This window comes from Hemicordylus capensis, chromosome 1 (assembly GCF_027244095.1).
Source record: "Hemicordylus capensis ecotype Gifberg chromosome 1, rHemCap1.1.pri, whole genome shotgun sequence".
Classification (NCBI taxonomy): Eukaryota; Metazoa; Chordata; class Lepidosauria; order Squamata; family Cordylidae; genus Hemicordylus; species Hemicordylus capensis.
In genome coordinates this window covers 296,826,260-296,839,139 of record NC_069657.1, presented here as the reverse complement: position 1 = coordinate 296,839,139, position 12,880 = coordinate 296,826,260, and the positions used below count along the sequence as shown (strand labels likewise).

Here is a 12,880-nt window from a genome sequence, read left to right as displayed (position 1 = left end):
GATCACAGATCTTCCTTGAAAATCCATGAGAATTTCCAGTTCTAATAACATTTCCACATGTATGTCTGCTAAAACTGGCCTTATGGACCACTAGACACATACTGGGTAGCATCCAAATCAAGTTAGTCATGGCTAAATCCCACTGAATGATGGGACTTAAATAAGTAATGACTAATTTGTCGTATTAGTTTCACTGCTGCTAGTCATGACTGACTAGTTTGGAAGTTGTCTTATGTTTTGTTAAAATGTAAACCAAACATGTTCTAAATGTACACCTACAAATTGTGAAATATGAATTCAGCAAATGTTTACAAATATCGTGCATGGTTCATTCAGACACCCTTGGCAGCAAGCCATGATTGGCTGATATCTAGACTAATGTTGCACTTGCCAAAATTTTTTAGGGGGTATGCAGTGCGGGAGGGGCACTATTACTGACATCCTTTTCTCCGTTTCCCTCCCTGTAGTTCATCATCCCACCCAAAAATATGTCCCTGATGGTTGTAGAACCCTCAGGGACATAATTTCAGAAGCCACAGTGGACTTCAGAGGGAAGGAGACATGGCAAAAAGCACCTCTCCACTATTAAACATGGAACAAGTTTTTTGCCACACACAGCATTAGGCTGGATATCAGCCATTAGATGTAGCTCCCTGTTGGGTAAACCAAAGTTAACCTCTGTGAAATGGCTCATATGTTCCACACTTTACATTCATTTCTTTCAGAGAGAATGGATGATATGCTAGTTTATAGTTCTAAACATAGGATGCATCCTACCAAGCATTGGCACTTGATAAAATGTGCTCATTAAGTGAAGACTGTGCTCTTTGATATGTTTTTCATGTGTTCTGCCAACCACAGTTGCTCCTTAACTTCCATTCATGTTGGTGAAGTTGAGTGAGATGCCCCAGTGCAGTTAGTTGATGTTTCAAAATAAAAGCACTTTGCCCCAGGAGTATGTATTGGGTTCCCTGACTGGAAACACCACCACCCCACCCCAGCCAATCGCTTTCCAAATTCCCTCCTGTTTGGGACCTTGAAAGCAATGTGGGGAGAAGGCTGGCACAAGGAAAAGCTCTCCAGTAGTAGTCTGCGCTTCCCTTGATTCTCATACCATATTCACAAACTGCTTGTTAAACTTGAGGAAGTCTTTAAAGGTAGTTTAGAGGTTTGGTGCAGTGAACTGCTTCTAGTGGATCTTGCCAAATAACTTTAGGGATGTGGATGTTGTATGCACATGACTCTAGATCATGGCCATAATTTGTAGCTATCATATTAAGAGAGGGCACAATCCAGCCAAAGTGAAGCACTTTTAAGTGCCATTGATTTCAATAGGAGAGGTTTAAGCATAGGTTTTCCTCTCCCGTTGAAATTAATAGAACTTAAAAGTGTTCTGTTTGAGCTACCATGTGCCCAGAATTAGAGTGCACCTGCTTAATAAGGTAAGTGTTAAAGTCCCATTGTAACTGTTTTATCTCCCTCCTAACGAGGCCACACTTATTTATTTGTGTAAGAAGATGTATAGTCTGCTTTATGATATGAAAACTCAAAATAGCTTATGAACTAGTAAACAACTAGAGTAAAACCTCCAGTCCTGTATCTGGATAGTCTCGCTGTGAGCCAGTTCCTTTCTGTGTTCCCTGCTCTGCTGAGTCAAAATTAAACTGAATCCCAATAAGCCTATAATGAAGTGAAGCACTCTGGCTGCCATGTGGGGTACTACCTCTATGGTACAATTAATCAGCAACTCTGAATGCACAGAATCTAGACATAAGCGTGACAAGTAATGCGTACATTTTATTAAGGGGGCCTCACCTGTATAGTGACACATTATGTTGATGTTGATCCTGAGATTCAGAATGTATCGGTAGATCCCTATTTGTGTTTTGATGGCTCTCTTTAATGTAATGATTCATGGGTATGAAGATCCTGTTTACTTGGACCTTGTGAAACGATGACTTAGTTCTGACAGTCTGTCAAGTTGAGATACTATATTGTATCCAAATGAACAAAAAAGAGACCCCACGAAAAAAAGAACTTCTATAAAATTTAAACTACAGTTACTCTGGAGCCATTAGGTCTCTCTAGCACCCTTAAAAATTCAATCCTTTTTTATTTTGCCTTCAATTTGTTCTTCAAATATGACTGTTCTGCAACATTTTGAATAGATAATTTTAAAGAGGTATCAGTTGTTTTGTAACTAGTAACATTTGTTGTGTAGAAAACCTCACAGTGTGCATTTTCTGTTTCTAGCCCAGAGAGAAAGGTCGGATGCGTTTTCACAGACTACAGAATGTACAAATTGCACTTGATTATTTGAAAAAACGACAGGTAAGATAGCACTTAAGAAGCAAAGTTTAAAACACACTCCTTGACAAAGCAGGAATATTATTATTTCTATTTTTATTTGTGTTTGGTTGTAAAAGGGGAAAAAAGTGGGATTGCTCTGCTGTTATATTTGACCTGAACCAAATAAGTGAGGGTGTGGGATATAATCCCTGGCTGTCCCTAGGAAATCAAGCCTCTGTGTGTGTGGTTTTTTTTTATTATTATGAACGACATACATTTCCAGTCAGTGAACATACTCATCTGGTTTTCCAGTGTTTTCTCCCCATCAAAGCAATGAAAATCAATTGCATGTCTCCTAAGAAAAAGTAGAAAACGGGTTTTTGAGCAACAGCACTTTGACTAATTTATTATACTAGTGTTCATCAGACATAGAGGTGAAAAGGTGAGCTGGACCTATACATCATTCTCAGTGTACCACATCATCCGTGCTCATTTGCAGCCTACAAATAAGTCTACGGATGTAACATTTTCACCATTTAGATATTCATCCCTTCTTACCTACATAAACCCCACAACCTGTGCTTCAGGCAGGTCAGATGTGAGGCTGACAGAAGAGGATCAAAACTAGGTGGTAGGAAGGGAGTGGTATTGGGCCTGCTTCCAAGGATTAAATAGTGAAGATGAGACTCATGCATTCAAGGCTATGGAAGATGTGAATGGCTCCATTCTTTGCACCTTAGAGCTGTTTTTATGTGGGGGTTTTTAATTCCTAGAAATTAAAAACTTTTGTGTAGGGAAGTGACCAGAAACTGCCATATATTCTTGCCTTCCAAATCATGCATGGCAATTTGGTGAAGTGTCAAGGCCCTTTTCTGATACAGTATATCTGACTCTGATTCATATGTGACCATTCTCACATCAAAAAGAAGTGCATCTGCAAATATATTTTTTGAACCTACATGCATTTTCAAAGCAGAAAAGTTTAATGCAACTAGTTTAAGTCTTGTAAAATTGTACGGGAGAGTTGTGGTTGTTGGATAGGAGGGTTCTTACCCTTACACATCCCAGTCCCCTTCTCCTGCCTCCTTTCCTTACCTCCTTTGCATCACCACCAGCATTCATCAGCATTCACTGCTGCTCACAATTGCCCTAAACCTCTACTCCCACCCCACTCATCACTGCATCTTCTCCAACTTGGTAAGGATAGGCAGGGCATGATATGAAGTGATGAAAATGTTTATTAAGATATTAAGGGACTTCTGGATCCTTTTTATATTACTAGTGACCAGAAACAATGCAGGACACAATCTAGACATACTTAATTTGATTTTCAGTTGGAGAGGTTTGAGAGTGTCAGTGTCTTTAACTCACCCATATACATTTATAAGACCTAATGTGCTTAACCTCCGGTTGGGATACTAGGGACATGATCCACGAGAGTTTAAAAAACCTATCTGTGTCTCAAAATAGTATCTTGTGTGTGCCAATATATTATTTATTTATAGTACTTTCACCCCTCATTTCTGCGCTATGATTAGTCAGGCTGTTTTTTAACATTTCCAGTGCCACTTTCTGGTTCTTCTTGTCATTTCTGTGCTAGTTACGTATGTTGCTGTTTATTTTGGTGGATGTTGATATTTTGTTCATCCCTAATTATTTTCAGATTTTATGGTAAATAGATAAGCTTTGCAGAAAGGTAGTGAAATTCTCTCCTTCCTGGAATCAGGGGCATTGCTAAGTTAATATTTTGTGTTAAATATTTGAAGTGATTCTCCTGGAATGCTAGATGTGTAATTTATATTTGGGCTTTCAAAATACTCCATGTTCTGATTTGAATAGTCAAAGAATGTAGCAGTAAAGGAATTAGATCACTTAATTTGCACTGTGGAATTTTTGATTTAGAGATGGCAAACGGTTTGTGGGCAAATTTGGGTGGTGAGGGGGCAGATGAGAAGAAAGAAAGAAAAGAGGCAGCCTCAGGAGTACATAGGAATCAGTAGGTGCAACATGTTTCAAACTGAGATTTTTCTTCAGGGGCAACGAATTTGTTTCTCCAGAAGAACTGCTTAAATATGCTTTATCATAAGAAGAAACTAGTTTTGTTGCCACTGAGGAAGAGTCTGCTGTCTTGGATCACATTGGGCTTTATTGATTCCTGTGCACATCTGTGTTTTCCTCTTGTATTCTGTTCTGGTGCCTTCCTGTTCTGCACTCCACCTCACGGCTTGGTAGGTGGGAAACCCCACATCAAAATTTATTATAGTACTTTGCCAGATGTGAAGATCTTGGGGAAATATAATTGGAGTTTCTGCTTTGCTTAATTGTTTTAATTGAGAAGTTTCCCGTTAAAAGTAGTTGTTATAGTATGTGCATGTTAGAAACATAGGCCGTTGTGGGTTAATTGCCAGTACTGGCTTCTAAATATGTTTTTATCAGCATAAGCATCAAATGCCTCTTTTGCACCAGGGAATTTTCATTCCAATTGAATAGGCAAATAATAGGGCAAATAAGCTTAGCGTAATAATAGGGTTCCCGAAGTATTTAGAAAGTACTGTATAAATTAAAGGCTATAGAAGTTATAAATACAACTGAAGCTTAATTCAGGACTATATTTAGTATTGTTAATTAGTCAGTGTGTGTACAGCTCCTTGAAGAGATGAAGAGCTGTTAGCATGCTAATTATTGTTATTATTAGCATTATCCATGTTAAGATTAATGTAATTCATTTTCTTTGATTTTAATAGGCTCGGCTCTCATATGCAGACTGTCTCTCATGCAGCTGAATTCGCCCCAGTGCAGAGTAGGGGAAGTACCTGTGCTCCTTTAAGACGTCTCATGAAGGGGCCCCTGAGCAGAGCCTAAGACTTGCCCTGTTTTCTCTATCTATGCCCTTGTCTTAAGATGGCTGTTCATTCTCTAGTGGCCTTCTAATTCTGAACCACAAGGCAGAAACATCAAGAGAACAGAATTCAACTGGAAACTTCACTCGCACTGTATTTACTGTTGCATCTATTGAGAGTGCAAATTGTCTTTCTATTATTGTGATGGCATATAAGAGTAAAAATATAGAGGTCTTTAGCTCCATATGGTTAAATATATTGTATTTTTTTATTTCTTGTCACAAATGATAGGTGAAACTGGTGAACATTAGGAACGATGACATAACAGATGGGAATCCCAAGTTGACTTTGGGATTAATATGGACCATAATTTTGCACTTTCAGGTAAGATAACCTCATTTACAATGCACGTTGAAATGGCAATACTTTTATCTGATATGCAATGACTATAATGGTCGGACGTGGCTAGATACTATAAATTTATGTGAATGAACAAATTGCTTATAATAGTATAAGGCTGATCTAGTGAACAAGCTTCTCTGGCATACGCCTCCAGGTGATGTTTGCAATGAGAACTTCAAAGTGTGATTTTTCTCTAATGTTCAGTTTTACAGAACAAAAATGCACAGTTTCTAGCATTTGTCAGTCCCAGGTTTTTGGTATCTGAAATAAACAGTAGCAAAGTTGTCCTAAAGTTAACAAAAGAGGAAATCTAGTCTATATTTTGAAGAATGTGTGTGTTGGTTGGTTGGCTGGCTGGTTTGTTTGTGCAAAATAAAGTCATACTTCCTTATGATCTCCAAATATCAAATTTTGTATACGTAATCCTGCCACTGAAATTAGCTGAATGCACTACTTTTTGTCACTGGAATGCGCGTTGGGGAAATATTTAAATTTTTGATGGTGTGTGGAAGTTTAAAGAAGAAATTCTGAATATAGTGTTTTCTGGTTACCTAAAGCTACCAAATTTTGCATACACAATTCTGCAAGGGGTGTGCACAAACCATGGTTTGAGTACCGGTTTGGTGCAAAGAGGGGAGTGTGGATGCCATGTACATGCTGATGCTGTGCGGGGGTACTTGGGCCAAGTGCCACTCCAGCAGGAAGCTGTATGGGGTGGCGGAGAGCAAAGGACCTGCTCTCCTCTTTCTTAAAGCTCTCACTCCCCTCCCCATGCTGAACCATTGCCCAAAGCATGGTTCATGCACACCCCTATATCCTGCCATTTGAATTAGCAGAATGTACTCCTCTTTTTCACCTTAAGTGGCACAGCAGGGAAATGCTTGACTAACAAGCAGAATGTTGCCGGTTCAAATCCCCGCTGCTACTATATCAGGCAGCAGCGATATAGGAAGATGCTGAAAGGCATCATCTCCTACTGCGTGGGAGGAGGCAATGGTGAACCCCTCTTGTATGCTATCAAAGAAAACTTCAGGGCTCTGTGGTCTCCAGGAGTTGACACCAACTTGACAACACACTTTCCCTTTACTACTTTTTTACATTGGAAAATGGTAGGGGGATGGTTAATTTCGCCCCCCGTATTTTTTTAGAACAAACTCTGAAAATAGTCATGCTTTAACTGTTGTTCAAATTTACTATATATAGTACTCATTAAATGAATAATGTTTGAAGATTAAATCCTACTAATTTTGAACTGTTCTTTTAGTTCCCTTTTGCAAGCACATTAATTAAAAAATTCTATGACATGTACAAGTGGCCCTTGAATAGCAGTTTCACCCATTCATGGGGCCACCTCCCTATATAACAATTTGGTCATCATGGGGGGTAGTTTCGGTTATTTGCTGTTTTCTACCCCCATAATTAAATTGATATACAGTTGCAGCTGACATGCGGGGAGATTTAAAGAAGTAGTGCAAGAGATTCAGGCTGCTCCATCCGCTCTTGCCTCTTGCGCTGCTTCTTTAAAACTTCTTCACATGTCATCTGAGAAGCACGGGGAGAGTGGTTATCCGTCTATCCATATCCATATCCATATCTATCTATCTGTCTATCATATTAATATACCACCCAAAACTCACGTCTCGGGGTGGTTTACAATAAAACACAGATTAAAATAAAAATTAAGACATTTGAGGGGTGGAGCCAGCATTGGGCAGACGAGTACAAAGAACCTGGGCCACCACCAATCAGGGGCCATGTTGCCCCAGACATGCCCCCTGTATCTGATGTCTGATGCGGGGGGTGTTACTTTGATCCGAAATGTGGCTGTGGGTCACCGTTTGGAGCTGAAATTGGCCTGCGCTGCATTGCACAGTGCGGCCAGAGTGACTCTCCCTGCCTTAAAGGCAGGGAGATCCGCTCCTGGTCTCGCTGCCAATGCAGCAGAGCCGATTGATCTCTCTCCCAAACGGGGCCACGTGGCCCTGTTTAGGAGAGAGATCGGCCCACGTTGCATTGGCAGCACAGCCAGAACAGCTCTCCCTGCCTTTAAAGCAGAGAGAGTTGCTCCGGACCACACTGCTCAATGTAGCGCAGCCCCGTTAGGCAGGGAGAGTCGCTCTGGCCCACACTCTCCAATGCAGCACAGCCCCGTTTGGGAGGGAGACCACGTGCCCCGCGTCTGACATCAGATGTGAGGGTGTGGCTAAGCCGGCCCCCGTCGTCTGACGTCAGATGCTGGTGGCGGGCCCAGGGGGCCGCAGCGGCCACACACAGGCCGCCACCAGCCTCCTTACGCTCCTGATTAAAACAATTAAAAACCATTATGAATTGTATAGATCTAATTAAAAGCCTGGATGAATAAATGCATTAACAGCCCCTTCAAAAGCTGTCCAACATGGTTTTATTTTGGCTTCTCAGTAAAGTTATTATTTAAACTTTACATCTCCCTGTGCTTCTCAGCTGATGCATGGGGAGGTTTACAGTTAAATAGCCACTCTCCCTGCATAGGCTGCTCCATCTACTCTCGCTGTAAGGAACCCAGCCCCATTTTTTGGGTTAGGTCAAACACTCCAATATCACAGTTTTCATAAACATTAGCCCCTTGATATTAGAGGGCCTCCTGGATTGAGTTCTTGAATTTTCTTGGCACTGTAATTTATGCAAAATTTATTGTATTTATCATATCAGAATGACTTTGCCTTGTCACCAATGGGCCTCTCCTACTAGTGTGCTATAAAACAGGTACATCTGAAGGGTTTGTTTCATGTTGTTTTTTATCCGAAGCCGCCAGCATTAATACCAGCATTTTGTGCATACCCTGAAAAGAACAGGCAGTGTAGAACCTAAAATGATCTAATTTAATTGTCATAATTCTCTTTTAAGTCATGATTTTTTAAATTTAAAAACAAGAAGAATTGTAACAATTAATAAAGAACAAACACAATGATTGTAAGTTATATATGCCAGTACAGATTGAAGCAAAGCAAATAACAACCCCCCTGCCCATAAACAACTGTCTGAAATATTAAATTAAAAAGAAGGCCCTTTTTCTGTAAGACCAACCGAGGTACCCATCTAGTAAGACCAACCAAGATACCAATCAGCAAGACCAACTGAGGTATTCCAGATACTGACATGATGTCATTAAAGTGTGCTCTTTAAGTCATTTTATAATTAAGAATATTCCCTAGAAGATAAGTTGTTCCTAAAGGGGAAATCTAATAGGTTAAAGTTACAGGAAGGTAGATTTTGGCAATGGAACCAATTAACAAGGTGGTGGTGGAGGTCCCTGCCTCCCTGGAGGTCTTCAAGCAGAGACTGGATAGCCATTTGTTGGAAGTGCTCTAGCTCTGGATTTATTGCAATGAGCAAGAGGTTGGATTAGATGGCCTTCATGATACCTCCCAGATCTATGATTCTATGTCCCCACCATGTTCTAAACATCTGGGGATCCCAAAGTCTCCATACAAACAGGTGCATGGAATACCCACAAAAAGGCCACACTATTGTTGCTAAACATTCCATCAGAATTGGCCTTGGAAAGGGCAGGCAAGCGTTGGTCCACATACATAATAAGATCAGGCAAAGCTAGAGAGCATGATGCATCTTAGACTTGTAGGCAGTTTGAAAAACAAAGAGCAGCCACAATGATGGATATTCACTACTGCATTTCGCTGTCAGTTGTTCACTCTGAACTCACCCACCACCTCTGCCTCATGAAATCTCTTCTCCGTCAAGTCAGTGATAGTGTAAAACAGAATGGCAAGACTTGTGACATGTGGCATTAGGCTTGGGCCAGGCCCTGGAGCCTATCGCTTCCTCCCGTCACATCCTTAAAGGTCTACAACACACAAGGTCAATAGTTATTCTCAGTCCCAGAGAAGGGTGGAATTAATCACCATACAAAATATTCAGAAAAGCTATGTTATAAGAATTCTGTAACTATTAAAAGAATGAAAACATGCAACTTAATTTTTTTTAACAAGGTGTTGAAATGGTTGCAAAGGGTTAATCTGAAAACCAGTTTAGCTATAACCCCTTATGCTTAAGACAATAAAGTTAACTCAGTGCAAGCAATTTGTATTACACTGAGTTATTCTAGCTTTATTAGATCTTACTAATGTTGTTTTGAAACATATTGCAAACATGCTAAGTAATTACAAACAAAATAGTGACTTTCTTGCTGAGAAATGTGGGTGTATCAGTTATGCTGAATCACACTAGGTGGCACTAGAATGATTGCATTGAGTGTATGTACAGAATTATGTACCCTCCTAATCCTTAGAGCATGCAGTATTATTGCTTCTCAACTTCAGTGGTGAAAGCTGCCTTTTGTTTGTAAATATTGTTCCCCACGATTCTTAATCCTCATTCACACAAACTCCAACATTATTTGCAACTCTGGTGCTGCGTTTTTAAATATTTATCTGCGTTTTAAGAGTATGCAGAGAACACTGAAAGTCATGCAGTCTTAAAAAAAATAAAATCTTGTATTTTAAAAACAGCAGCTAAATAAGTGGCAGTTGAAAAACATGTTTGTATTCCTTAGTACAAAAGATAAACAGAAGCAGTTAGGATTGTAAAAAGTAAGATGTGTATAAAATAGAAATCATTGGAACGTGACTCGATGTTTATGTATTTGGCAGTCCCTGCTAAATGGGCCCCTTTTAAAGTGGTGGGAGCAGCTGTTCCTGTTCAGCCCAGAGTGGTGTCTTTCCTAGGAACTGTTGCTGGTGATCCCTTTTGTTTTCTTTAAGATTCTGGTCCTTCTTGGGACAGGGAACCATTTTCTCAATTCTTTTACTATGTAAACAGCTTTAAGCATTTGCTGTTTGGTCTAAATGTGGTACTTAAATGTTTTTAATAATAACAAAAATTAATTGGCACCATTTGAATGTTAGATTATGATTCTTATCACCCAATCAGTCCCATTCGCCAATGTACCTACAGAATCGGGCCTTGAAATATTTTATTATCTACTGTTTGAAGCCCTAGGCATAACTTGCATGTGTTCAGCATGCTAGGAAAAGTTCCTTAGGCACCCCCTCCCTAGCTGCTTTTATTCATGACTGAAGAACCAAGTTACAATGGTTCATTCAAGTATTGTGCATGAATGAGTAGTGCTTTTGCTTTTCATGCCCCTGCTGCCGTGTATATAGAGGCTCATGACTTTTGGAATCTGAAAGCACCACTTCAGTGGAACAAAATAATGACTTTTAGAAACTTCCCATTCTTCTGTAAGATGTTTGAACCAGTTGATGTATTTTGGGTGCTTTCAAACCCCATGGCCTGCTTGGCTCCCTCACTTCTTGCCTTCTGGTGAGTGGTGAAAATCTGTTTCAGATTCAGATTGTTTCATTTGTCTCTACAGGTATGTACGCTGGAAATAGTTTTGAGTTGTCTGTGTTTGCTATTTTAAATTGGTGATTTTCTAGTAATGTTTTATTTTTATTTTATTTTTTGTTATAAGGTGCTTTGGGTGTCCCTGGTTTGAAAGGGGAAGGAGTAAATATGTTTATAATCATACTTTATTTTTTTTAACAAAAGGTATCTTTCTTGTGCCAAAATAAAATACATCTTCAGAGCAAAGAAACCTAACATGGCATAGTAAATCAGCATATGCATCATATTATGAAATCATGATGTATGGGGCTATATATTATATTCAAACACTCAGAGACTTCTCCCTCTCTCAGTAAGTCACTAACAAGGTACTTGGGATTTAAAGAGGCAAGTTCCTAAGACAAGCCCACACCAAAGCAGTTCCTAAGCCAAGCCCACACCAAAGCAGTGGGCCCTCTTTCTTGGGCCACGATACCATTATGACACAGAACAGAGTCATAGTTCATGCCAGTGGGCAGTACTGGATGATGCAGGCAGAACTACTTTCGGCCACAAGACTTGTTTACATTGTGCAGTCTTGTTGCCGATTGACTGGAGCTTTTCCCCTCCTGCAGCCATTGATTTTTGTTTAATTACTTCTGTATTTTTCAAGGGGTGTGTGTGCTTTTTTCTTGTGCTAATGTGTGTGTATGCTAATAATTTTATCAATTTATAACCTTGTGTCTCATCTTTGAGACATGAATTATTTTATGACACCTTTGTAATGGATACAGTTCACAACTCAGACCCAGCCTGAGTGACTACCCTCAAGAATGAAAATAGGCTAATAAGCTGTGACCAGGGTATCTGCACAACATGACCTCATACATTTGTATCTAGATAGATATAAAACAACCTGATTATCACAAACAGGATTTGACCTGGCATGAAGTCTGTGCATCCTTCTCTTATTTAATTCTGGGGCATACCATTCTCATGGTACATTATCCTAAAGAATACTATCCAAGTGGCATAGAACCAGGCAGATGGAAGCTTATATCAATTTAGGCCAGCACTCCTGAATCATTAAGGCAAAAATCATGAATATCTTTAAAGTATTCAGTAAAAACTGGATATTAATTATGTCATGGAGAAATGTATTCTTGCTTAGAATAATAAAACTGTAGAATTTTAGAGTTGGATGGGACCTTGGAGGTTTTTAAGTCCACCCCCACCCCTGCAGTGCAGGAAACTGCCACACCATCTTTGACAGATGGCTGTCCAGCTGCTGTTTGAAAACCTCCAGTGAAGGAGAGCACATGACTACATGAGGCAAACTGCTCAGCCCTCAGCGATCTATTTCTGGAATGCAAAGACCATAATGAAGGCAGGGTAAATTGGCAAAACCCGCAGCTCCCCCACAGCTGTGTTGTGCTGCTCCAGAAGAACTCAGATCAGCCTTGCTGCTCCGGGGCTCAGCTCCGCTGTGGCACCAGATGACTGCCCAACATGTTGGCCAGCATTTAAATTGAGGTTTGAGTAGTGCAGACTAGAATGGAGAGATTGCATCTTGTAATCTGGACACTATACCTCTGTTAATGCAGCCTAGCACTGGCCCCTCTAATTTTTCTTCTTCTCTGTTCGCAATGAGTTTTGTTCTGGGCGGCAGTATCGAGGCAGTGCGTGCGTACGTGCATTCAGAATGTTGTCTTCCTGATTCAACCTGAGCAGGATCTAAAATGAACTTAGTGGACATCTAAAAACTTGTGAGTGCGCGCACATGTGCACGCCTTAGAGGGAACGGTGCAGCCTAGGATAGAGTTTCCTTTTTTAGCGGATGTATGACATTAGCCATTGTCTGATTTAGCTTTAGAGATGGGAAATGCCAACATCAGGGCTGATATTTGGAGTCACAATATTACCAAGACGTGCTTAAATCAAAGTCCTTTTTATCCTTTAGTGAGTCATAGCTCTTTTCAGCTTTACAAACACATGATTTGTGTGCATAGTCATGGTAGCCAAGGTGT

General features: G+C 40.1%; 1 protein-coding gene across 33 annotated transcripts in view; it reads left to right on the top strand.

Moving 5' to 3' along the window:
• DST (dystonin) overlaps positions 1 to 12,880 on the top strand; it is a 488,434-nt gene that overhangs the window by 180,055 nt on the left and 295,499 nt on the right. For all 33 annotated transcript variants that reach the window (XM_053286451.1, XM_053286446.1, XM_053286475.1 and 30 more), the window contains 2 exons: positions 2,254 to 2,331; positions 5,421 to 5,513. In XM_053286451.1, the coding sequence (XP_053142426.1) occupies positions 2,254 to 2,331; positions 5,421 to 5,513 (171 nt within the window). The remainder of the gene's footprint in view (positions 1 to 2,253; positions 2,332 to 5,420; positions 5,514 to 12,880) is intronic.